This window comes from Microtus pennsylvanicus, chromosome 12 (assembly GCF_037038515.1).
Source record: "Microtus pennsylvanicus isolate mMicPen1 chromosome 12, mMicPen1.hap1, whole genome shotgun sequence".
Taxonomy (NCBI): Eukaryota; Metazoa; Chordata; class Mammalia; order Rodentia; family Cricetidae; genus Microtus; species Microtus pennsylvanicus.
The window spans coordinates 18,525,393-18,553,063 of NC_134590.1; the positions used below are offsets into that span (position 1 = coordinate 18,525,393).

At 36.4% G+C, this 27,671-nt stretch overlaps 1 protein-coding gene across 2 annotated transcripts in view; it reads left to right on the forward strand.

The window, feature by feature from the left end:
• The window catches only part of Cenpc (centromere protein C), a 45,491-nt gene extending 19,383 nt beyond the window's left edge, over positions 1 to 26,108 (forward strand). Inside the window, exons 10-19 of one of the 2 annotated variants that reach the window (XM_075942996.1) lie at positions 463 to 739; positions 1,243 to 1,389; positions 2,425 to 2,507; positions 10,738 to 10,794; positions 12,894 to 12,998; positions 14,455 to 14,577; positions 15,101 to 15,196; positions 17,109 to 17,263; positions 24,528 to 24,618; positions 25,801 to 26,108. In XM_075942996.1, the coding sequence (XP_075799111.1) occupies positions 463 to 739; positions 1,243 to 1,389; positions 2,425 to 2,507; positions 10,738 to 10,794; positions 12,894 to 12,998; positions 14,455 to 14,577; positions 15,101 to 15,196; positions 17,109 to 17,263; positions 24,528 to 24,618; positions 25,801 to 25,871 (1,205 nt within the window). In that variant the 3' untranslated portion in view covers positions 25,872 to 26,108. The remainder of the gene's footprint in view (positions 1 to 462; positions 740 to 1,242; positions 1,390 to 2,424; positions 2,508 to 10,737; positions 10,795 to 12,893; positions 12,999 to 14,454; positions 14,578 to 15,100; positions 15,197 to 17,108; positions 17,264 to 24,527; positions 24,619 to 25,800) is intronic. The other variant, XM_075942997.1, reaches the window with a different exon arrangement.
• The last annotated feature ends 1,563 nt before the right edge of the window (positions 26,109 to 27,671 follow it).

The window sequence follows — 27,671 nt, forward strand, 5'->3', positions numbered from 1 at the left end:
TTGACGTTTATTATTACAGATGGTCAGGTGAGTAATGGGTAGAGCCAGAGACAAAATTACTAAGGAAGTTTGTGGTGAATTTAATAAATCTAGTACATTGGGGCTGGAGAGGTGGCTCAGTGGTTAAGAGCACTGATTGTTTTTCCAAAGGTCCTGAGTTCAATTCCTAGCAACCACATGGTGGCTCACAACCACCTGTAATAAAAAAAAAATCTGGTGCCAACTTCTGGCCTGCAGGGACACATACAGGCAAAGCATTGTATACATAATATATAAATCTTAAAAAAAAACAAATAAATCTAGTACATGTCCTATAAATACAACTGAAAAAAATATAAGATTTTTTATGTGAAAACAAATTTAGCTTATGAAATTGGTATGTGCATTTATATGTAAATATAATGACATTGATCTTTTCATTTGAACAAACATGCTATTTGAAGTTGTCATTGAATCTTTCAGGTTCTGTTGATAGAAGCTTTTCAAGAGAAAGTAAATTGTCAGTGGTGCGTCACAATGGAAAAAGGCGGACTAGGAAAAGTCGGTTATCTAAGAATACTGGGAAAAAACCTTCTCCATCAAAAAGACGGAAGACAGAGAGCAGCTCAAGAGTACAGAAGACTTTGAATACGAAGGGTTCTAGAAGAAGTGTTAGTCATGATGAAATTTCTGGTTCTCAGAGTGAGCCACTGGAAAACGAGGCAGACCCAACTCAGAAGAAAAGTCTTGATATTTCTGGGTAATTTCTGTTGTATTTACAATATAACTTTTTTTCTTTTCCCCATTGAGAATTTAGTAATTTGTCTGTTATTTAGTACTCAGAGGGGGAATAAGCATAAAGGACTTGGTCAAAGTTGTTATTAAATCTAGGCTCTGCAATTTGCTGGATGACACCGAGGAATAGTACCACTCTGAACTTGTTTCCTTATTGTAAAACTGGGAACGATCAGTATGTAGCTGTACAGTAGATGCCATCGACTATTAGAGTCAGTGTCACTCATCGTCACTCTTTCTAATTCTCAGGTCAGGTTTGTACTGTTTTCTCTATTTTTATTTCTTTTTAATTGGGAGTCTTGGTAGACCAGATACCTTTGTGAACCTAGTTTTAAATCTCAAGGTCTGAACATGATGAACTTATGCTTGCTGTAGCTAATTTTATATTGCTTGTACAAACATTTGTATATTGTTTCTAGAAGAAAGAACTTTTGAAAAATAATTTTAACCTTTTCTTTTTCCCCATAGACCTACAGGAGGCTCTAAGTATCAAAACAGTGTTATGACTTCACAGAATGTTCATTTAAAGTCTCATACTGGGGAATATACACGTAAATCATCAATGAAGTCTAATTCCAATGCAGGGGAGCCTAAAAATTCAATTTGGGAAGAAAGGTGTGTATATAGTGTAGTGAAAATAGAAGTTACTCACTGTACTAGTTATCCATTTCTATGTTACTTCCAAACATAATTTATTTTTGCTATTTACTCTCTGTGGGGCTAGAAATCTGGACAAGGCTTAGCTAGCTGTTTTGGCCTTGGAGGTGTCTTTTTCTTTTCTATCCCTTTGTTGACTTGACTACAACTAGAATATCCATTTATGTCTCATGACTGTTGGTTGAAGGTTGCAATTCTTTGCTGTCTTTTGGTAGTTGGCCTTTGTTTCTTATAATGTGGCAGCTGACTTCCTACAAAACAAATGATCTGAGAGAAGATAGTATCAAATGCCTTTTCAATTACTTACCCTCTGGAGTTCTATACTCACGGTTATAGTTTACTTACCCTCTGGAGTTCTATACTCACGGTTATAGTTTTCTGTTCATTAGAAACAAGTCATCACAAGTCCAGACCACAGTCAGGAAAAGGGAAATGGGACTTTATCTTTTGAAGATTGTCACAGAATTTGTGGGTGTGTTATTAAAATATCTTAATTTTAAAAGAAATCATCTACAAAAAATGAAAATTAAGATATGCTTGCTGATTTCTCTTATTTGTGTGAAAGAATATTGTTATTGGACTTGACTAAATTTATAAGTGATTCATGAATTAACTTTAAATATTCTAGCTGAGCTTGGTGATGATGCCTATAATCCAAACACTCAAGAGGCTGAGACAGGAGGATTGCAAATTCTAGACCAGTTTAGGCTACAGTAAGGAGGCCCAGGGCCTGAGCTACTTAATCAGTCAGTCTCTCTGTCTCTGTCTTCCTCTCTCTCTCTCTGTCTCTCTCTCTCTCATTTATATAAATTTGTATTTATCAGATTTGACTCTATGGGATCAAATCGCAGTTCTTGCTTCATGCTGCATGGAAACACATTCTTGTTGACCTATTGTATCACTTTTAGTTTCATAGGAAAGACATTGATGGCAGTTTTAAGACATGATCATAGTTATAAAAGCACAATTTTTATGGTTTATTTTGTTCTTAAGTGGACCTTCCAGGTTCAAGGATCATGTAATGTCTAAAAGCAATAATTCTGACATGGGTGATGAAAAGGATCAGGAGAGTTCGGGTAAGTTACTGTTTTCTACTATCTTGCTTTCTATGGCACTATGAATATACAGTAAAGTATTCTGTGTTTATTTAAATTTTCAGTAACAGTAAATGTGGATGTACTCCTGAGATTACTGCTTTATAGTTGGAAATTTGTTGAAATGGTCCAGATGCATCATCCTTTAAAAAATATTTAGTTTTTTCTCTGTGGTGTTATAGTTTTTATGTAGTAATATGGGCGGCGGCAGGGCTGCGTCCCCAACACCCCAGCTGCCGGCTCGGCTAGCTTTATCCGAAATAATTACACAGACACTGTATTCTTTTAAACACTGCTTTGGCCCATTTCTATCTAGCCTCTTCTAGGCTAATTCTCACACCTGGACTAGCCCATTTCTTATCAACTGTGTAGCGCCCCTAGGTGCGCTTACCGGGAAGATTCTAGCCTATGTCCATCCTGGGTCGGAGCTTCATTGCTTGCGTCTGCCTGGGAGCTGGGACATGGCGTCTCTCTCTGAGGTGTCTGCTCCCAAGAGGAGAGCTGTCGAGTCTGACCTCACTTCCTCTTCCTCCCGGCATTCTGTTCTGTTTACTTCTCCCACCTATCTCCTAACCAATGAGAGCCAAGCAGCTTCTTTTATTTTAACCAATGACCTTCCTCCATCATTTCCCCTTTTTCGGTTTAAACAAAAAAAAGGCTTTAACTTTAACATAGCAAAATTACATATAACAAAACAGTTATCAAGTAAAAGTTACATCAGAAACATTTATACATATAACAAAATTGACCTTAAATCTCTATCAATGCAAATTATTCATACCTATATCATTTCCCCCTTTAAATGTAAAAGAACATTTATAAACAATATTTGGGAACATGGGCGCAGTTTTTTCTCTCCAAACTGCTTCCTGCTGAATGGGGGCGTCGTTAATTAGGTCTTTCATGGTATAACCTGTGTGCTAATTTCATCTCAGTTGGCAGTTGAGCGAAGCAATTTTCTGAGGGCGTTCACAGGAACCTTTCGGGAGGTCGTGGTCCATCATACCAAATCGGGATAGAAGAAATCCAAAGGGTCTGGTCCTCTGTGAAAAAAAAGAATACTCTCTCCAAAGCATCATATCCTTAGACCCAAATTCTGAAGTCATACCCTCATGATATCCGTTCTGGTTCCACTTGGCAGCCCATATAATGAAATGTCTCTCTGTACTTAGCTCCTTCACAGTCAAAAATTTTAAAGAAAACACAATGTACATAATCCAGACTCTCTGTGAATTTTCCATCTTTACGCGGCTTATTTTTCTTTATTTCTTTTAATCTCTTAACTATCTGTACTCTGTCTCTTTAAAGACTTTACCTTTTCTTTTTTAACATTAACTTTATTTTCTATATTCTTTTTCTTCTCTCTCCCAAGCCTACGTACAATCATCCAACAGTGTGATTCATTTAGTGGTCTGAATCTGTCCTATTGTGAATCTGCAATTTTTTACTATCCAGGAGCACTTTTGATTTACGCCTTTAAATCACTAGGCGCTTAAGAATCTAAGCTGTGACATTCCTAGGTTAACTTTTTGCTTTTTGAGCGTATATCTGTAGACCTGGAATAACCCTGTAGACCAGGCTGTCTTTGAACTCTCAGAGATCCGCCTGTCTCTGCCTCCCAGGCATTGGGATTAAAGGTGTTTGCTACTACACCTTGAACTCAGAGATCTGTTCGTCTCTGCCTTCTAGGCACTGGGATTAAAGGCGTGTGCTACCACACCTTGAAGTCACAGAGGTTTACTTTAAGAATTTTAACTTTTAGTCTGCATATATTTTTAACACACTTTAAATCATTTAAAAATTTTCTCTGTCTTTGAATCTCTCTTTACTGTATATCTCTCTTTTTCTGATCACATGAGTCTTTAATTTACCAAGCAATATCAAAAGGACTAAAGGCGTGGCTTTGCCAGCTAGATCCAGTCCATTCCTTAGCTTTCCAGCCTCATGGCTGAGGTACTGGCTGTAGCCGTGTTTACTGCAACAACTCTATGGCGTTTCAAGGTCCCTGCCAGCCAGCAAGCTACAACAGACAACACTCAAATCCTCTCTCGGTAGCCGGCCCTCCTGCCTCAAACAGTCAGAGTTTGCCCTGGCAGGATGGCCCAGAAAGCGGGCATTTTTAAACGCACAGCTTTTTTCCTGCTACAGCTGAAAACCGAAAAGCATGCGTTCAGCTTTTTGTCACCACCGTTTAAGTGTTTAGTGGCAGGACCTCTTAATGAGCTGCAGGGATTTGCAGCTGAAGCTGAGTCAGGAAAATTTCAAAATGGAGGATGTACCATTTTGTGCTAGCTCTGGGGCCGCCAGGTAGGAGCGGCACTCAGCACTTTAATTCTGAGACTGAGCACGCAGCACAGAAATTCTTTTCATCCAAGTTACATCCAAATCTGACACGTAGAGCACTTTGCAGTCTGAAAACACGTCTCTGTAGGGCGGCAGGAATCCGCCATGCTCTTCCGCCTGCCTAAGCCTGATTCTGCCTTCTTCCCAGGAGCAGGCGGGGAGCTCTGAGTCATTGTCAAGGTCTCAGAGCACTCTCCTTCGGATCCCAAGTGGGAACACAAACATAAAGCCAGAGTTTGCACTGGCGGCACAGCCCCAGGAAGCCACGCTTTGAAATGACACAGCGTTTTTTCTGCTGCTGTTGCCGAATCAGGAAATCTCTCTACAGCACGCCACCAACAAACAGCAAAAATCTGTGTTAAACGCTCTCTCCCTTATTTTTAAGCCTTCTCAGGTTTTTTAAGTGGGTTTAGTCCATCACGTGGGAGCCATTTGTAGTAATAGGAGCGGCGGGCTATTTTCCCGGCACCCGGCCGCCCACACGGCTAGCTTTATCCGAAATAATTACACAGACACTGTATTCTTTTAAACACTGCTTTGGCCCATTTCTATCTAGCCTCTTCTAGGCTAATTCTCACACCTGGACTAGCCCATTTCTTATCAACTGTGTAGCGCCCCTAGGTGCGCTTACCGGGAAGATTCTAGCCTATGTCCATCCTGGGTCGGAGCTTTATTGCTTGCGTCTGCCTGGGAGCTGGGACATGGCGTCTCTCTCTGAGGTGTCTGCTCCCAAGAGGAGAGCTGTCGAGTCTGACCTCACTTCCTCTTCCTCCCGGCATTCTGTTCTGTTTACTCCTCCCACCTATCTCCTAACCAATGAGAGCCAAGCAGCTTCTTTTATTTTAACCAATGACCTTTCTCCATCATTTTTAACTATCATTTCTTCTAAAACTCAAACAGTGATAGATTTCATCATTTGCTGTTATTTTAACTGACTCCTTCTTTGTCATGAATCTGTCATTTTTGGAATATTGCCTTTTTGGGAGTTGGGGGACATAAGTTGTTCCATAAGATGTACTTTTAATTCTGCAATCAATAATTGCTTTGAAAAATACCTGATTCTTATTGATGTACCGTGGCATTTAGAATCCAAGACAAGTGTTGTTATTATTGACATACCTTTGGTTCTAGGGTTTTTTTTTTTCTTTCTGGGTAGGATAGGAACACACACACACACACACACACACACACACACACACACACACACGGTGGAGGGAGAGAGACTGATACTCTGAGACAGACTGTATGTAATACAGTGTCATCTAACTTAGGGTTTTGCTGATGTGATAAAACAACATGACCAATAGCAACTTGCGGAGGAAAGAGTATATTTCAGCATATAGTTCCAATCATAGTTTATCCCAGAGGGAAGTTAGGACAGGAATTCGAACAGGATGAAGACCTGGAGGCAGGAGCTGATGCAGAGGCCCTCCTATATAATCAGAATGCTCTGCAGACTTGCCTACAAGCCAATCCTATGCAGGCATTTTCTTGATTCATATTTCTTCTTCCCAGATGACCCTAGCCTGTGTCAAGTTGACAAAAACTATCCAGCAAGCAACTATCTATATTTATATCTAGAAAGCACAGATTTATCTCAATACCTCCAGTTCCAGCACAGTACAGAACTCTCTTTTCTGTTTGTATAAGCCCTTTTTCAAACAGTAGGAAACCTCATTCCCATTATTCTCATGCATTCAATTATCTACCAGACGCCTTCAAGGTCCACTGCTGTGGGAATTTTTTCAGCAAAGATAAAGCATCTACTCACATGCAGATTACATGGTAAATTGGATTGGAGCGGAGGTGATAACAGCTTGATTTCGGAGGTAAACTTCACATGTCATAATTAGCTTAGTATGTAGTCATCATTGTAGCCAACTTTAGAATATTTTGTCATTGCCCTGGCCCTGCCCCAGTGCCATATCCTTCACCAGCCATCTTCTCTTCTCTTCTTCTCAGGCCTGGGAAAACACTCATCTGCTTTTGATCTCCACAGATTTATTTAGTACAGGGCAATTCAGTTTTATAGACACTAGAGTTTTTTCCAAATTAACAATTCTATGTTTTATTTAGTAAATTTTAAACAATATTTTGTTTTCTCAAAGCTTGAACCAACTTTTCAGGAAAATGTTTATATATAGTCAATATAAGTAGCTCATGAACATGAAATATTCCAACCTTATTGCTTCATTGCTATCTTAAAACTCAATAGCTTAATACAGCTATTGATTTATTTTACATGGTTCTGGCAATTTGTCTAGGCAGTTCTTAGGAAGATACATTTATGATATGATAGTTAGATACAAGGTATTTACTTGCAATTTCTGAAGTTTAATTGAACTATATCTTCAAAATGAGTTCCTCATTTCTGTATTTGGCACCCATCTCAAATAGACAGCACACTGAGCTGTCTCAGAATCTTTTTCTCTGTACTGCCTATTCATGTGGCTGTCTTGGGTTTTCTGAAAGCATGACAATCTAGGGTAGTTGATAGCATTATTGTCTTCCTCAAAGTTTGACCCCCTAGTGGAATTTACATATCTTGTTAGGATTTTGGATGTAATAACATTAGTCTCAGAAAGTAATTTTTGTGTGTTCAATTAGTATAGCAAGTCACTCTGGCCAGCAGAAATTCAAGAAGGAAATGAAACTGTTGCTGAGGCTTTTTTTTGGGGGGGGAGCACTTAAAAAAGTTGAAGTATCATTACATAATTCCCTCCCCTTTGTAATTTGGATAAATCTAGAAATTTGTTCATTTCTTTTAGATTTCCCAACTTAATGGAGTATTTTTAAAGTATTCACTTATTCTTAATTTCTCTGGTATCTGATATGTTTCTCTGTTAATTTGCATCCTTTCTTTTGGCTAGTTGGATCAGTGGTCTGCCAATCTTATCTCCTCAGAGATCCATCTCCTATATTTGTTAATTCTTTGTATTCTTTTCTTTGCTTCTATTTAATTAATTTCTGCTTTAATTGACATTAAAATTGATTTGATTTGTTCTGGTTTATCCTTTTGAGTTGCATTATTAAGCTATTTGTGCTTTTATTGATTTCAAAATGTAAGCACTTACACATTTCCCTCATGTCCCAGGAGTTTTATTATGCTATGCTTTCATTTTCATTTAGTTCCAGGAAGATTTTTTCCCCTTCTTTCTAGATTTCTTTTTTGACTCATTAATCATTCATTTATGAGTTTTTTATTCACCATGAGTTTGTATCCTTACTGGAGATTTGTTTGTTGTTTTAAGTTTTATTGTTTTATCATGGTCAGATTGGCTCTACAGAGTTATTTCAATCTTTCTGAATTCGTAAGAATTCTTCAGGATATCTCTTTTAGAGAACTTTACATGTGCTGCTGAGTAGATATATATTCTTTGGATAGAGTAATCTGTAGATATCTGTTAAGTTCAGTGGTCAGTTAATTCTGATATTTCTGTTTACTTTTTGTTCAGATGACCTGTCCATTGCAGAAAGTAGGATATTGAAATTGCATAGTATTAATAGGTTGATGTTAATTTGATTTTTTTTCATGTCAGTAGTTCACTTTTATGACATTGTGCACTCCAGAGTTTGGTGCATGTGTGTTTAGGATAGAGATGTCTTCTTGATTAATTTACTTGATTAGAATGATGCATTTTTCCTTATTCTGATTAGTTTTAGCTTGAAGCCTATTTAATCAAATAGTAAGTTAGCAAGACTTTCTTGCTTTCTGGTTGCATTTGATTGGAATACCTTTTTTTGCTTACTCACTTTCATTGTTAAGATAAGTCAAGTTTCATGTAGCAAGCAGAAAGATGAATTTTGTGTTTTGATCCAGTCAGCTGATCTGTCTTTTGATTGTAGAGTTGAGATCATAAGTATTTACTGGTTTGTGGTGATTGCATTCTTCTTTTTCTTCTTCTCCGTTTGTGTTTTTAGTTGTACTTTTATTTCACTAATTATAGTTCCATTTGTTTTGTTTTTTTCTAGTCTCTTATATTTCTATATTTTTTATATTCTTTATATTTCTATAGTCTCTTGTATTTTTCTGTTTAGAAATAGAAGTGTTGGCCGGGCGATGATTGTGCACACCTTTAATCCCAGCACTTGGGAGGCAGAGGCAGGCAGATCTCTGTGAGTTTGAGGCCAACCTGGTCTACAAGAGCTAGTTCCAGGACAGGCTCCAAAGCTACAGAGAAACCTGTCTCGAAAAAACAAAAAAAACAAACAAACAAACAAAAAAAGAAGTGTTGCTTCCAGTATTCTCTTTAGAGCTGGTTTGGTAGACATGAATTCTTTTAGCCTTTTAATATTCTGGAGTATTTTTTCTTCTACTAGGATTGATAGTTTTGTTGGGTACTGTAGTCTAGGTTGTCACCCATGATCTCTTAGAACTTCTAGTTTTCTTTATGTCAAGTGTTTTTTTTTTCCCCACGTGGCTTTAAATATTCTTTCTTTGTTCTGCATACTTAGTGTTTTAACTATGTATCTGTATGGGTATGTTTTCCTTAATTTGGAGACATTTCATTTTATTATCTTGTTAAAGATCCTGATCTGTTCCATTGACTTGGGATTCTTGCTCCTCATCTCTGTCTATAATTTTTCTTTTCATAGTGTTCCATGGTTTCTACATGTTTCATTTTTGTAGGTTTTTTTAAAAAAATTTTTATATTCTTTACTTGTGTGGTCTTATTCTTCTGCTTTATCTTTGAGTCCTGATATTCTCCTAAGTTTTCTTGTTGGATTATTAAGGTTTTACTTTTTTTCTCTTTTATTCATTTTTGTCTCTTCAATCTACGTCTCTTTATTGAATTTTGAATTCTGGTGTTTTTATCATTTTCATCAGCCTCATCATGTTCGTGTTTTCATGGGCATCAGTTAGGCATTTATTTTCTTTAAGTTCATTGAGCTGTTTCTTCTTTAAACTCTCTTGAATTCTTTAAAGTTTATGGCAGTTCTTGAACAAGGTATCCTGGAGTTCATTTCAATAATTTTCTTTAGAGAACTTCTATGGGTTGGTGGATTTAGAGGGAACATACTCTGATTTTTAATATTTTTCTTTTGTGATAAAATGTGGGCATATGGACTTTTTTCATTGGTTTTGCATGTGATATGGACACAGTAGGCTAAGACAGAGCATAGCATGTGAGTGTTGGATATGGTACAGGTGAATTGAAGTATTAGGACACAGAGGATGCTGGGATAGTACACAGACACAGAATGTGCATCCTGGCCCAAGCCTGGAGGTTGAAGAGAGCATGGGGCTGAGAATGGGAGCTCAGAAAATTAGGCCTGGGCACTGGATCTAGGATTACGGATAGATCTGAGGATTGGGAGTGGCGGTGCAGAGTAGACTAGATGGACTGACCAATTTGGGCCCCCATACAATATTGTAATTCTATTTCTTAATAAAGATCACATGTGTATACAATGTGGAAAAAAATCTATGACAAATCGATGATGTTTTAGAATGTTGCTAAATTGAGAACCTGGGAGTGATTTTACTATTAGAACTTTAAGAAGAAAGTTGTGGGTGATTGTAGGTAACATTATTGAAATTATTTACTCACCATTATGCCATGCCTTTTTATTTGCTAGTGGCTTATTTGCCATTCATGGATAATAGATAATATTTGTTTTTTTTTTGTTAATTTTAATGGTTGTGCTCTTTAAATATGTTTATTGTATCAAAGAGTAAAGAGATTTTGTACTGTTTTTTTCCTTAGTTTGTGTTGTTTTTCAATGAAAAGAGAAAGTATAAATTATATTTTCAGGTTTAAATCTTATTTATAATACTTAGTACAAGTTGATTAGAAAACACTTTAAATCAATATAGAATAGCAGTCATTGTTGTATTGTTTATAATACTATCTTTTGTATTTTTCAGATTTAAGAAGAAGAAGTTCTAATGTACTACCAGATAGTAATATACATCACAAATTAGGTGAATAATTTATTCTTACATTATTCCCATTGAAGAAAATTGTATTATTGAATCTCTCTATAAATATAACTTAATTTTTTTAACAGGGAAAATACATCCAGGTTAGTAATACTTGTTTAGATCTCAGCATTTCATAGTGTATTGTGAAATCTCAAGATAATTTTAATTTATACTTCCTTGATTGTTAAGGATGTTGACCTTTTTAAAAGTATTTCTCAGCTATTTTTGTTTTATCTTTTGAGAACTCTGTTTTGTTGACAGAGGTTTCTTTTTCTCACCATCCCACAGCTGTTTGGCCCAAAGAAACACACAGAGGTCTACATTAATTATAAACTGATTGGCCTATTAGCTCAGGCGTCTTACTAACTCTTACAGCCTACATTAACCTATAATTCTTGTCTGTGTTAGCCACGTGGCTTGGTACCTTTTATCAATGAGGCATTCTCATCTTGTTTCCTCTGTGTCTGGGTGACACCTGCAGACTGAGTTCTCATTGCTCTGCTTATACTTCTTGCCTGGCTACTGGCCAATTAGCATTTTATTAAAGCAATACAACTGAGAAATCTTTACAGGGCACAAGATCATTGCCCCACAGCACTGTTTAGTTGTATACTCCATTTTTAAATTTAGGTTAATTTGTTTTCTTGATGCTCAGTTTTTTATTTTTTAATATATTCTAGATATGAACTCTAAGGTGCATAATTTGTAAAGTTTTTTCCATCCTATTGACTACTGCTGTGTTCAAATTATGTTGTCCTATGCCATACAGAAGCTTTTCAGTTTCATGAGAAGTCATTTATTGTTGGTCTCCGACTTAGTTATTTTTCTGTTGATGTGATGAAACTTAAAAAAGCAACTTATAAAAGGAAGCATTTATTTGGGGGCTTGCTTACAGTGTCAAAGGAATAGTCAATTTTTACTAGGTTGGAGAGCATGGCAGTAGGCAGGCAAGAATTGTACTGGAGCAGTAGCCAAGGACTTACATCCTGATCCATAGTCTCTAGGCAGAGTGACAAGACAGCCTGGTATGGAATTTTAAAACCTAAAGCCCACTCCCAGTGACACAGTTCCTCTAACAAGGTCACATCTTTTAATCCTTTCTGAACAGTTCACCAGCTGGCAACCAAACATTCAAATAAATGACCCTTTTAGGGCCATTCTCATTTAAATCACCATAGTCTTACTCCCTATGCTTTTGGTGTTTTGTTCAGAAAGTCTTCCTATATTTTCCATGTTCTCTACCAGATTCAGGGTATCTGGTTTTATATTAGGGTCAAAGTATTTCTCTTTTTTTGAAGTTCTTTTGTTGTGTTTCAAATGCTTTTCCTATGGCTATTATAATAAGGTTGCTGGCTTCTTAAAGAGGCACATACTGTCCTATACTGTTTTGGTTATTCATGTCTTTTTTTTCTTTTTGTTATGGTTTGGTTTTTTGGTCCTGGGATCTAGGAAGTTAATGACTTTTGAAGTGATTCTTGGCATAGATACCTTTTTGTCTTGGTTGCTATTGCCCATTCTGGGTCCCAGCTAAGCCTGATTTCTTTGGAGTTCCTTATTCACAGTTAAATGTGGTGACTGTGGGGGTCCCTGGTAGTTCTTTGGTTCAGTGAGAAGTCACAAAGGAATGGATAGAAGGAGAGGCTGAGAGATGTGGTAAGGAAGAACTCTGCACGAAGAGACTGAGTCCCGAGGACTTGGAAATGGTCTGGGAGGTTTTACTCAGGTGGACAGGCTGCAGCAGGTCTGAAGTCTGGTCTAGAGAGACTGAAATGGGGAGCAGGAAGGAACATCAAGTTCACTTACCTAGAACCTTGTGACTGTGGTGGTGGGGCGTCCCTGGTTGAAGTGGTTCTGCCGGTTAGTGTCAGTCATAAACTAATGGAATCTCAGATTATAACAAATTCTGTTTAATATATGGAAGGTAGCATTGTTCAGTCTCACATGTGGGTACTATCAAACTTTTATTTCTTGGCCAATCTAGAGGTTCATGTACTTTTATTTGCACAAGCATCTAAAAATTTGAAACATTATGTTCTAAGAGTTGGTATGCATCTTTACTATGTTTGCTCAATTTTTGAATTTTTGTTTAACTTTGACAGTACTGCCCTCCAATTCACCAAATGTTCGTAGAACAAAGAGAATACGTTTGAAACCTCTCGAATATTGGCGAGGGGAACGGATAGATTATCAAGAAAGGCCATCAGGTAAGACTTAATTTAGGTGAGTGTGTCTTATAAGTGAAAGATTCATTGCTTGAAATAATTTTATCATGTGACAGGCTCTATTCTGCATATTTTTATCACCTCCCATATACAAACATCTAAAAATAGGGTTTTAATTAAAATTTTTCTCATTATTTTAGAGGTGTTGATTTTTTTAATTTTTATTTATTTTTACTTAAAAATTTCCACTTCCTCCCCTCCTCCCATTTTCTTCCCCCTCCCCAAATCCCCGTCCCTCTTCAGTCCAAAGAGCAGTTAGGGTTCCCTGCCCTGTGGGAAGTCCAAGGTCCTCCCCACTCCATCCAGGTCTAGGAAGGTGAGCATCCAAACAGTCTAGGCTCCCACAAAGCCAGTACATGCAGTAGGATCAAAACCCAGTGCCACTGTCCTTGGCTTCTCAGTCAGCCCTCCTTGTCCTACACGTTCAGAGAGTCTGGTTTGATCACATGTTCCATCAGTCCCATTTCAGCTGGCCTTGGTGAGCTCCCATTAGATCAGCCCCCACGTCTCAGTGGGTGGGTGCACCCCTCTCCGTCCTGACTTCCTTGTTCATATTCTCTCTCCTTCTGCTCCTCATTTGGACCTTGGGAGCTCAGTCCGGTGCTCCAATGTGGGTCTCTGTCTCTATCTCTATCCATTGCCAGATGAAGGTTCTGTCCAGATGGAACTCCTCAGCCGAGGTGTTGATTTTTTTTCCCTTTTTTAAAATAACTAGCTATTTGACTCTCTGACTTTGTAGATATTGTCACTTAAATAGCTGAGGTTTCTGATTGCATAAAGTGAATAATTTTAAAATTTCATTTTAATTGTGTGTATGTGGGAGGCTGTGAAGATATACACAGAGGCAAAGAATCATTGAATCCCTCTGGAGGTGAGTGGACAGGTGGTTGTGAGGCACCCATGATGGGTGCTGGGAATTGAACTCTGGTTCTTTATGAGAGCAGTATAAACTCTTTACTGGTGAGCTGTCCTTCCAGCCTAAAATGAAACATATTAGAACATGAGAAAATTAGTATCTGATAAAGATGATATCTTTCTCACTCATAGCATCTAGTCCCTTTATAGAGTTAACAAGGAACTAAGTGTTAAGGTTATTTCCCTATTTAGATGGGTGTAGCTATGTTAAAGGACACTTCACCGTGGCTCACTACTTCAGGTTTATTACTAGTTTCTGCAGTGTTCCATTTTGTTTTGAATCCTCCATTGACAACTATCGATTTCAAGTGAGTAACAGGGTATTGAGTCTTGTTTCATTAGTGATTTAGACTTCATCATCTGATTTAGATTGTTAGAGACACAGTTGAAATTGGTTAGTATTTGTGTCAGCTGTAACATGTAACAGCATTTCCTTTGGTACTTTGAAAGGAAATGTAATATATTTAATGTTTTGCTTTTAGTTTTTAAAGTCACCAGGAAAACTTTTTTTGTTAAATTTTAGGAAGAGTTGTGATCGGAATAGTATCCCCACCTCCAGTATCACCCATAAAAAGGGCAAAAAGAAACCTGGACAAAGTCAACAAAAAAGCCAACAAGAAACGGATCCATCGTGATAACCATGAAAGTATGAACCTGTTCAATGTAACTTAGATTTTGTATCTCTTAAAAACCTTCAGACATAGTAGCCTCGTCAGTAAAGATCATTTTATGTCACCCCCCAATTTAGAATATAAGATAATTTTATCCTTATAAAAATAGCTATGGTATAGTTTAAAATGTTTCCTTTTGAGAACATTACCTAGTCATATGACTCTTCCCTTTTCCATGCTCGAAGTATGGTTGCGGTAGACATTTAATTTACGTTCCCAGAACTTTGTCATGATTGCAGCTCTGAGCGATTATGCAAATCATCATTTAGTTTTTGTTGAAATGAAAAGTTTACATAATGGCTCTCAGAGGTATTTACTTTACATTAAATCTTATGTCTTAGAATTTGAAATTTTGCTTATTAATGTGCTAACATGGTCAGAAAGAGGTTGCTAAATCTTTTTCAGTTTCCTTTACTACTTATCTCTAATTATATTTTGTATTGAAATTTTTTATAATGAATACAAATTAATTTTGTTTCAATGGTGTTTGTTCTACAGAGGATAGGTTAGTGGTGAATCTGGATAAACCCCTAGGAAACCCCTTTGAGGCAACATTGGCAAAGGACCCAGAAACAAGAGAGATTGTCCCTATGGGTAAGTTTGGGAATGATACTGAAAATAATTTAACAGAAACTATTGAATGGTTGGTCAGTGTGTATGCTCTCTTCCTCCCTCCCTCTTCTCCCTTTACCTCTTTCTCCTTCTTTCTCCTCCTCCTCCTCTCTCAGCACTAAAATCTCTTTCAATAAACAGCCTTTGTGAGAATAATTATGGATGAACATTTATGTGAAATACAGTATCATGTGTTTGTGTTCTGAGTTCTGGAGTTCAAGTGGTACTATTACCTCCCAGATATGTTATCTTTTCCAGTAGGTCTAGGCCTTCTATAAATGAGTAGATATATGAGGAACTTTCTATGGGAAATTATAGAAAGTTAACTTATGCCCCAGGATGTACTCCATTTGGGCCAGGGCACACACTATCTTCTGTACCTTTGGAATCCAGTCATGGTATCTGGAACGTGAAACTTTGTGAAGATGACTGTGAGTAGCATCAATCAGTCATACAAATATCAGTTTTAATATTAAGAGCCTAGAAGCCTCATGCTGTATTACATTGACATTAAACATTTAGTTTCTGGGAGGCCATCCATAATATTCTAGTGGTACAGGGCTTTAGGGAATATATGAGTGTTTACCAACTCTCTCAGTTAGGATTTCTATTGCGAGTTAGAATTTCTATTGCTGTGAAGAGACACTGTGAACTCGGCAACTCTTATAAAGGAAAACGTTTAATTTAAGTGATGGCTTAGGTTCAGAGGTTTAGTCCATTATCATCACGGAGGGGAGCGTTTGGCAGGTAGGCACATGGTGCTAGAGAAGGATGTGTGGATATGCAGGCTGCAGAAAGTAGACTGTTTCACTGGGCATGGCTTGAGCAAATATGAGGCCTCTAAGCCTGTGTGCACAGTGACACACACTTCATCCAACAAGACCACACCTACTCCAAAAAGACCAAACTTCCTAATAATACCACTCCTTTCAGGGGCCATTTTCTTTCAAACCACCATACCAACCAAGTAGTATTTATTTGTAGGAAGTACTTAAAGATCTTAAAAACTATATGGACTATGTCCTAGTCACTGCCCTATTACTGTGAAGAGAAACCATAACCAAAGCAGTTCTTACAAAAGAAAACACTTAGTTGTGGACTTGCTCAGAGTTTCATTTATCATTATGGTTTAGTCCATTATTACTGTGGCAGCAAGCATTGCAAGCATGGTGCTAGAAGTAGTTGAGTTATATCCTGATCTGTAGGCAGAAAGACACTGGGCTTGGCATTAGCTTTTATATTATACTTTCTTGTAGTCTTAATTAAATAAAAATGTTTCTGTTTAATCATCATCAAATGAACAAAACCAATTTATTGTCATTGTGATGACACATTTTTATTTTGGAGCTTGTTAAGCTTTGTAAAGGCATGGAGCTCTTTATTATGTCTCTCCTAATATTATTTTCCATCTTAGTCTCCTTCGAAGTAAAAACAGTTCCATTATTTTTAAGCTAATAACATAGTGCTTAGTTTGAGTCAGTCATTGCTTTTTGTTTTCATTTATCAATTCTTTGAGATTCACAGAAACTGTTTAAACAGGCTGTTGCTCATTTTTACAGAAAGGAAATTGAGGCTTAGAGAGAGAGCGTAAGTAGTCCAGAGTTACATAGTTATGAGCCAGGCAGAGTGTGACCTTTGGCATTCCAGCTACAGAGCCAGTCATCTTCAGTCTGCGTAATACTACTGCCTGTATGTATGCATGGCCTAAATGACTCTTATATACATATTTATAATATATCATTCAGTACTACTATTCCAATAGGATTTCCCATGTGTACCCCAGAGGGACTTCCAGTGTATAACCTTCCTTAGTTCCCTAAGTGTTAAGATGACAGTTACATGCTGTTAAGCATGTTTAGCTGGTACTATATTTGTATTGTTATTTTCTCCCTAGATCTTATAAGGCCACGAGATACATACCAATTTTTTGTGGAGCAACATGGTTTAAAAGTTTTTAAAACGTTGGATACAGCAGTCTTTTCTACTGGAAAACTGATTTTAGGACCCTATGAAGAAAAGGGAAAACAGCATGTTGGCCAAGATATATTGGTGAGTATATTTCTCCATTTATTTCTAGAAGTACAACTGATTTTTTTTCTCTGATGATGCGTTGAAATTCTATTTACCTGGTAGTGAAATCCCATTGCTATACTGCACAAAAAAATCTTCTCCTTTATTAAATCTGTTGTGGTTAACTAGTCAGTAATTATTTAAAAATACCTGTACCGTGTATAGCACAACCTTGAGGTTCAGTGGTTTGAGATGTGTTTGTTAAGAGAATCTTAGAATACAGATTTGCAAATAAAGAAGTAGAACTTTAGAGCTGCAGGGAACGATAGAGATTAAGGTTTGTGAATTTCTGTAACCATGTGGTTGAGGATCAAAGAGTTTTAAAATGATTTAAATAGTTAGAGTACTCCGGAGGCAAAGAACTGGCTGCCTCCCTGTTGTACCTAACAGGGTCTGAAGTTGCCCCTCTCTTCTTTCTCCCTCTCCCTTTGTCTCAGTATCTACTGCGTACACATGTGTGCTGTGCATATGTTCACGAGTGCTGTTAACACTTCATTCTAAACATGATAAATGTAAAATTTACAGAGTTTATTTTAAGGATATTTAATATGCCATCATTGTAGCAATATTATAATTAAGGGACATTGTAAGAATAATTTATTATTGCATCATTATAACTAGAATCAATTAAAATAATTTCAGTGTTAATGTTCTGTAGCTTTATGTCTGTGTGGTATATGCACATATGGCAGGGTGCAGAGACCAGATGGTGTCCTGCTAAATTACTCTTATTCCTGTGAGACAGGATCTCACTGAACATGGCGTTAGGTTGACAAACTACAAGCCCAACTATTCTCCTGCCTCTACCTCCACCTTTGCCCTGTAGTGCTGGGGCTACAGGCACACATTTTACACCTGAGTTTTGACATAGGTGCTGGTGCTCACACTTTGCAACAAGTGCTCTTTCCCATTTCTCTGGCTCCTATCCAAGGGTTCTTAATGATTTATTTAATTCAGTGGATTAAACAATAGCTAATGATGAAGACATTGTGTATCATCACCAACCTAATGATAGTTACCTGTTAAATTATAATGCCCTTATGTAAAAGGAAATTTAAATAATAAATATTTGAAATATTTAACCTGGTTAGTATTAAAAGGGATCCACATCTTAAAACAAATGACACTATAATGAATTAATAGAATTTAACTAGAAAAATACCAACCTTTCTATTAGAGTACAAACTGATTATGTACATTCATTTGTAATACTACTTATAATTGGAAAATTTGGAAAAGAAAAACATAGTACAGGAAGAAAAATGACTGTATTTTTATTTTGGGTTAATAGCATAAATATGTGGCAAAATAAAGTTATATAACTTCAAATGTGATCTAAGAAGTATTTGTACTTTTAAAAACTATCTCAAATGTATCTTTAATACTAGCTATATGAGAACTTTTTTGGGCTAACGTTCTAAAGCAAATTTTTAATTTGTATCTTTCTATTTTCCTTCTGTTTACTTTACTGTGTGTTATGAATGGAACTTTAGGGTTTAGTGTGTGCTAGACAAGCTTTCTTCCATTGAGCTGCATCTTTAGCCCCTGATTAGAATGAAAATATAAATGGCAGGAAAACATAAAAAACGTGTTACTATGTTATTGGTTATTAGCTTTGAGTACTCATTTATAACTGAAAATTGGAATTAAATATTTTCTTAATAATTGGAACATTTTTTTATTAATTTTTAGGTCAGCATACAAAGTATTTTTTGCATTTTTAAAAAACTTTAAGCACACTTGATATGATCTTTGAAAAACAAAAAGAAACAAAAATAGAACCCCGGCATTTGCCTTTAACTTCTTCCAGGTACAATGCTAGAGACGCTGTCTAAAGGAGGAGGAGAAGGAGATCAAACCAAAGGAAGATTAGCAATGTACTAGTAGAGCTGATTATGGATCTTTCCTAAAAAGCAGAAAGGCGCTTAAGATAGGTAGTAGGAAAGGCAAGGAGGACCATCGGGATGATTCAGTGAGGCAGCTTTGGGAAGGAGAGGACTGGTTTCTACAGTTCCTACAGGTGGCCTGTGGCCTGTAAACCGCCCCTCTCCAAATAAAATGAAATAAATGTTAGATTAAAACAAATGATGTGAAGAACACAACAAAACATGAAAATGTACTAAAATTGTAGGAATGTTAAAGTGAGAATTTCTTTTGTTTTTTCTTTTTTAAAAGATCTGGAAATACAATTTAAACATTATAAATAAATAATCCAGAACTAAGACAAACAAACAAACAAAATGTCAACTGCCCCACATTAACTATTATTCCATTTCTTGTGGGAAATGCCCAATTTGGGCCTTCGTTTAGGCTTCGGATGTTTTTATCATGGCATACATGATGGAAGACTATCAGAGATGAGCAGGATTCGGTAATAACGTCTCAGCATCCAGCTTAAAGATGCTCTCCCACTGGCCAAAGATGAAAGAACACTCTTTGGGTTGATGTCCTTCAGTTCTGTCGGAGTCCGTCACTGTTAGATAGCCTCCAAAAGAAAACCTAATGTGTTAAATCTGGAGGCTTCTTGGATGCTGCTCATCATGTTCCCAGCGATAGTCAAGCCAAGGGGGGCAAATCAATCCTTTACTCTCCTTTTCCTATACAAAGTCTGAAGTGAGGAAGGCCGACAATAGGTGAGAATTTCTTGTTAGGAATGCTTAGGTACTGAGTGAACATGGAATGCTGCGCTTGAAATAATCACCATTTTGTGTCCTTGATAAACTAAAGTGGGACCTGAGCATCAGTGGCTGCTGGCGTCTGTAAGGAGCATAGCTAGACATGTATTTCCTGATAGAAAAATAGTGTTGTAAGTAGTCTTAATGTCTTTAAAATACATAGAAACTGGAAGAAAATAACATGGAATCAGAGGTCTCTAGATCAAACTACTAGTTCATGGGGAATGAAAGAGAACTGAAAGTGAATATAATAAACAAAGCCCTGCTGTCTGAATATTTTATGATCAGTTACTTAATCTATTGTATATGAGAGCAATAGGAATTGAAAAGAGAGAGAGAACCAGGTAAAACCTCTACGCCAGGGCTTCCCAGCATGGCACGGTTAACCTTTTTCCCTGGGTGATTGTCTTTATTGTAGCAGGGAGTTATTCTATATATATAGATGGACATTTAGAAACTTCCCTGGTTTCTCTCTATTGGTACCACACTAGGCGGTGACAGTTATGTTTTCAGAGACTGTTTTATCCCAAGGAGAACAATCAGCCTTGATTGAGACCACTGCTATTAACTGAAAGGTCTGATCAGTAACTGTTTGTACCTCTATTGTGTGTATACCCTAGTCTCAAAGCCAAGCAAAACAAAAAGCCCTTGAAAATATGTTGAAGACATAAGTGGAATTTTTGAGTGTTAATTTTAGTGATGACAGTATTGTGGTTATATATATCTATATAAAGGACTTTATCTTTTAGTCCTTTTAAATTATCTATGCTAAGCTTTCTTCTCAAATATTAAGCAATGAAGGAAATAGACTATATTGGACAGGCATCTTTGCCCTTTTGTTCTGTTTGTATATATCAAATTCTTTTTTTGTGTGTGAATGTGCTTGTGTGTTGGTAGTGGGTGCATGTGTATGGGTAGGGTATACGTATGCACGTAGGGAGTTGATAGCAGTTGCTTTTCTACTTTATTCTTTGAGACAAAGTTTTTACTCAACCTGAAGCTCAACAATTGGCTGGCCTGGCTGGGTGATGATACCCTACGACCCTTCTGTCTTCACCACCCAAGCATTTACTGGTGTTATAGGCATGTACTATGCTACCTGTTTTTTTTTTTCTTTTACTGTGGTACTAGGGATCTGAACTCAGGTCGTCATGCTTGTGTTTACCACCTAAACCATCTCCAGCCCCTCAAAAATGTGTTTTATAATATATTTGAATCATGCTTATTTAGTTTAATTTTTATTATTTTTCAGCGGAGTTAAAAAGCAATACATAGAGTAATGTGATATTTTGATGCATGTGTGATACATTGTAAACTATTTAAATCAAGTTAAATATACCTATTTTTTGAAGTTTTATCATTTCTTTGTGGTAAAAATGGATAGGGGACGGTCCATGAGGCCTTAATCCTATACAAAGAATTAAAGGCAACTAAGGAATTCTGAGAGCACAAGAAATAGACTTCTCCAGGGAAGAGCATAGCATTTGGTTATCCAATACCAAATAGTCAGCCTTAAAGACATACACAAGTAACATACAGACTGAGCAGGCTGTATGTAGGAATATATGTGTACATAGATGTACATGTGTACATGTAATAACAAAGAAAAAAGGCCATGAATGTAAAAGAGAGCAGGAGGGGTATATGGGAGGGTTTGAAGTATGGACAGGGAAGGGAAAAATGTTGTAATTATAATCTCAAAAAAAAAAAATAAAAAAAAAAGATGTTTCTTACTGCTTTAAAAATGTACAGAGTATTCTTTTCTATTGTAGCCTTATTGTGTGTCAGAGCTTTTTGCTTCTGTCTCTCTACCTGTAACTTAGTACCCATTGGGATTAATTTTTTTATATTACAGGGAGTGTCTTTTCTCATTGGTGGTTTATTTTACTTAGCATAAAGATCTCTTGTTTTATTTGATGTCACAAACAATAATACATTTATGAAATATTATTCCATCCTGTATATGTATCACATTTTGTATCTGCCTATTGGGCAGTGTGCACTTAGGTTATTTCTAGTGTTTGGGTTTTGTAGACATTAGAGCCTCAAGCACTTCTTCGATAGACTCCTTTTTTTCCTTTGCATATATATCCATTAGAGGAATTGCTAGGTCATATTATAGTTGTGGTTTAATTTTTGAGATATCTGTGTGGGGTTTTCCATAAGGCATGCAGTGACTTACATTTCCACCAATAGAATAGAAACATTCAATTCTCTCTATATCCTTACCAGCATTTTTTATCTTTAGTTTTTTTTTTTTGATAATAATCATTCTTTGTGGGGTAATGTGATAGCTTGTAACTCTTATTTCCCTATTGATTAGTTGTCACTCTGATATCCAAATATTAGCTATTTGAATGTTCTCATTTGATTTTTATGTAGAGCTGTTTCTCATTTACTTAAAAATTATCTTAATTAAATATTGGCAAAAATGGGAAGAGGTATGCTTAGAGAGCTAAGCTGATCAGATAAGGAAAATGATCTAGAAATATATGCATGACTTTCTAAATTCACCTTTTCTACTTGAGGCAGATTTTTAGATGACATAAAAATTTAAAAAAATTTGGAGGAACATTTTTCCATTTAGAGAGCTATCCTTTCGTAGAGGTTGGGAATGTGAGTTGTGGCGTTGGAGTGCACAATCCCAATCCCAGTTCTGTCATTTCATTGACTTTTGAAGCTTATCTAATCTCTGTGCCTCACACTTTTAAAACAGGTATATTATCTGAAGCAAAATATTCTTGAAGGGTGCCTTAGATTAATAATAATACTATAGATTTAGTGTCTCCAAAAACGAACATTTATTTCTCAGTTTTAGAGGCTGAGATGTGTTTGTTGAAAGCATACTTCCTGGTTTACATGAAGAAGAGATGTGGGGGAAGGGGAAGAAGGGAGAGAGAAGGGGCAAGCAGATGGGAGGGGAGTAGAGTGAGGAAGGGTAGAAACAGAAAGGGAGAGAATATTCTGGTGTAATTTTAAGGGCATCAATTTCTTTCATGATGGCTCCACAATAATACCATCAAGTTGGGAATAAATCTTCAAAGTACAAAATTTGATGATAAACCTAACAGTAGGCACATCATAAAATTTGGATACTTTGTTTATTTTAGTGGCGTCCAAAATAGATAACTGTCTATATATAAATAAACCGGGAAGTTAGCCATCTTTGAATTTGAAGCCAACATAATTGAAAAGTAAATTTATCCTATTTTTTTCTTATTCTTGATGTTAAAATATGTGAGATGGGCTTTTTGTTTTGTCATCCCCCACACCCACAAGCTGGATTTGTGATATGCATGTCTTTCTGTATATGTGTTGCTTTTATTGGTTGATGAATAAAGCTGCTTTGGCCTGTGGCAGGCAGAATATAGTCAAGCTGGAAGGGATATATATATAGAGAGAAGGCAGAGTCAAGGAGACTCCATGTAGCTGCCAAAGGAGAAGGACCCAGAACCTTTCCAGTAAGTCCTCGTGACAGTACACAGATGAATAGAAATGGGTTAATTTAAGATATAAGAGTTAACCAGGAATATGCCTAAGCTATTGGCTAAGCAGTGTTGTAATTAATACAATTTCTAGATGATTGTTTGGGTCTGAATAGTTGAGAAATGAAAGAGCAGTCTCCTACAGATTTGGCTTCTTATCTGTGGTTCATCCCTATTGAGAAGTGTGTTATTCAAAAAACATGTAATCTTTGAAGGAGCATGTATAACATTTTTCTTTTTTAGTAAAGTTTACTTGTAAGATTAAGTACTGAATTTTCATGACATTGAATGAACAAAATTGAATTCATGTTAGTTTTCTGTTATTGATTTAACAAAATACAGTGTACTAGTGGCTTAAAGTAGTGACCTTTGATTATCTTATTTTGCGTAGTTATACATCTGGCAGACTTGGCTGTATAGTTTATTCAGAGTATCAAGGGTTTGGAATTAAGATATTGACAGATTTGCTTCCTTTTCTAAGGATGAATCTGTTCATTTCCTCCCAGATTTATTGATATTGTTGGGAGAATTCAATTCCCATGTGACTATAGAACTGACATTTTCATTTTTTCTCTGGAGGTTGGCAGCTTTTTGTTCCTTGACTTGTGCCCTCTTCTCCTTACTACCAGCGAGTATAAAAACCTTATGTTTAAAATTGCTCTTTCTGCCTCATTTTCTTCTCCCTCCCTCCCTCCCTCCCTCCCTCCCTCCCTCCCTCCCTCCCTCCCTCCCTCCCTCCCTCCCCCTCTCTCTCTCTCTCTCTCTCTCTCTCTCTCTCTCTCTCTCTCTCTCTCTCTCTCTCTCTGTGTGTGTGTCTTGGATGTGTTTGTATGGGGACCGGTGGGTGGTATGGGTGAGTTCATCTTTGAGGGTTTGTGTGTTTAGATTTGGTTTAGTTGAAATTAAGGCGTACTCTCTGTCTCAAGGTTCTTTTGTTACATAGGATGTATTTGCAGGTTCTGGAGATTAGAATACAGACATGCGTGAGGAGTCATTATTTTTCATGCTGCATTTCATTTAAGGATTTCTGTAGCATAATTGTGGTTCAATTTGAACTGAGATTTCTTTTTTTTAATTCTATAGGTTTTTTATGTTAACTTTGGTGACCTTTTATGTACCTTACATGAAACAGCATATATGATAAGTACTGGTGATTCGTTCTATGTTCCTTCAGGTAAGAACAACTAAAGCATTTTGATTCATTTTGTTATAATGACTGTATAGTTGCTGGTGTATAGTTCCATGAATATGGAAGCTACAGTGGTCATCATGTTATTGATGCCAAAACAGTTTGATACATATTTTCCTTTTATTTTATCGTTAAGTATTTATAGTGTTTTGATGTATAAAATTCAGACATGTTTATTGCTAAATAATAAAAATATTAAGTAAAAGTTGTCTTGCCTTCCAAGCTTTTAGCGAATATTTCCACATTGTTATTTCCTATGACTTTATAGCCCTTTTTAGTTCGTTGTTTTAACTATACAAACCAGTGTACTATTAAAAGATTATAGGTCATCAGTAATAGGTATTTTAATTTATTTGCTTGCTTATTCCTTCCTTCAGTAAATATGAATAACAGTGTAATGTGATACCAAGTATTGTTCTTTAAGTTTGGGATAAATGAATGGAAAGAGAAAACTCTTCACATTTACAAAGCTCACATTGTGATGAAAGGAGTAGTAGCTATATTTATATACTTTCATCTTGTGGCTCTGCGAATTGAACTGAAGTCCTTTTCTTACTGCTGGGCAAGTGCTCAGTGAGTGCATCCCCGTCCTAGCCCTGTACTTGCTGTGCACTAGCACTGTTGTGGAGATGCTTGTAAGTCTAGTAGTTTTAATGGATACCAATCTCTAATTGAAATTAGAAAGACGGAGAAAGTCACAGTAATAATATTTAATGCAAGTAAACCTGTCATATATGACACTATCCATCTGACACTCTAGAGCAGCATTTGCCCTTACCTTTTATTCTTACCAGTGCAAGTATGTGTATGCCTGGTTTATAGGAACTTACAGCATTTCTAAAGATCATTTAAAGACTAATTTCAGAATGGTTTTCTCTTCTTGTATACATTTTTTATTTATCTCTGCTTTTCTTAGAAGTTGATGGGAAATTTTTGTTCTTTCATGTCCTCTCTGCATCAGTAGGTGGTGATTGATTTTTGTGTCTTTGGATTCGTACAATTAAAATTAAATAAGTTACTTTAAGTTAGATAATTGTTTTTATTTCATATTACCTGCTGTATGTGTTAAGTGGTGAAGAAATACTTCAAAAGAAATGATTCTTATGGAAATAAATATATCTTTTTGTTACTTGAAATAATTGTATTTTCTTGTTACTTTACTTTTAGGTAATCATTACAACATTAAAAACCTCTTGAATGTGGAAAGTTGTCTTCTTTTTACTCAAATAAAGAGATGAAATGTGCATACATGTATAAAATGGTTGTTTATTGTAAATTTTTGTAACTATGATTATTTTAAGAGATGAAAGGTGCATACATGTATAAAATGGTTGTTTATTGTAAATTTTTGTAACTATGATTATTTTAAAATAAAACTTTTATTTAGTTTTGAGTAAACTTGAATTAGATAATCTTTTCATACTCCTGGGTAAACATTTCATAATTTTGCATGAATGTGCACACTACCTTTAGTGGTTACCATTTTGAAAAAAACAAAATAAAAAAAAAATTTTAAAAAAGCAAAAAAAAAAAGAAAAAACAAAATCACTGTTTTCACAATATAACATGTTTGCTATAAAAGAACTGATTAATATGATTAAGAGTTGGTTCCAAATATAAATTTTAAATCACTGGTCATTAAATAATCAAATAGAAAACTGTAGTAAATTTGCTGAATTAATTTCCATGGGCTGCTGTAACAAAGTGATTTAAACAATGGAAATTTGTTTTATGTATTTTTTGCCTCCGTATTTTGAGACTTGAAGTATGAGTTTATCAGGCCAATGCTCACTTCTGTAGAAGGGACTCACTCTTCTTTCTACTATCTGATTTAGTTCCTATCTTTGGCTTTCCTTGTGTTGTACCTTACACACTTCAGTCTTTACCTCTTATCAAATGTCTTAGTTTCTTTTCTGTTGATGTGATAAGACACTATGACCAATGCAACTTATATAGGAAGGTGTTTATTTGTGACTTGCAGTTTCATAGGATTAGAGTCCCTGACTATCTATCGTACAGGGTGAGCTTACATCTAGATCAATAAACATAAGACAGAGAGAGCTAACTGAGAATTCCATGTGCTTTTGAAATCTCTGGGTCAACACCCAGTAACACTCCTTCTCCAAAAAAGGCCACACCTCCTAATCCTTCCCAAATAGTTCCACCACCATGCAGATTACTTCTGCACTTAGCCCAAGGTTCAATAAATACTGAATGTTTGCATGGGGCAGTGAGTAATGGTCCAGTATCCTTGCATGGTGATGAACACACACTTCACCAGCATGAGGTCAGGAATTGTCTAGGCCCAGATTGTTCTTTTAATAGTCTGACTGAATTGGGTTATTTGCCTAAACATTTGGCTTTTCCCTTTTGCAATCCTGGAGTAGCTTTTGCTTATGTATCCATCTTGTGGAGATGGGAGGTGAGAAGTGGAAGTCTGAGAAATAAGTACATTGAAGGTAAAACTCTGTTGCTGAAGACTCCACACGTTTCAGACACAAGACTCGGAGAAATGAAGCTGGAACTGATATAGAATCCTTGCCTGAAGACTATCTCTTACAGTACCAAGAGGTACTGCAATGCCAAGGGAGAAATGTAATCAATCAGAAGTCCTACCTAGCTGTAATGCCTACAAATCACAACCGTAACCAACATGGCATGGTACTTCAGTAGTGGCACCTGTATCCTGAGGAGATCCAACAACCACTTAATTGAACTGAAGGCCTGCTCATTCAGTAGGTAAAATTCATGACTGAAAGAGTAAACCTAACCCTTTGTACTTGGTGAGGTCAAGGACCCAAGAGGAGAAACTACTACTACCACTACCTTTCCTAGACCTGGGTCGTTTCTGTGCTTTCAATAGTTAATACTCACAAGTAAGTGTAGCTTTCATCCCTCATCAAACAAATTTCTTCTTGTAGCCAATGAAAACTATTATTAAAATCCACTAGCTCTTCAACATGTAGGAAACAACTGACTGTGGTGCTTGACTCAAAGGTCTGCAGCATAACTACTGTGTCATGGAACATTAACGGCAA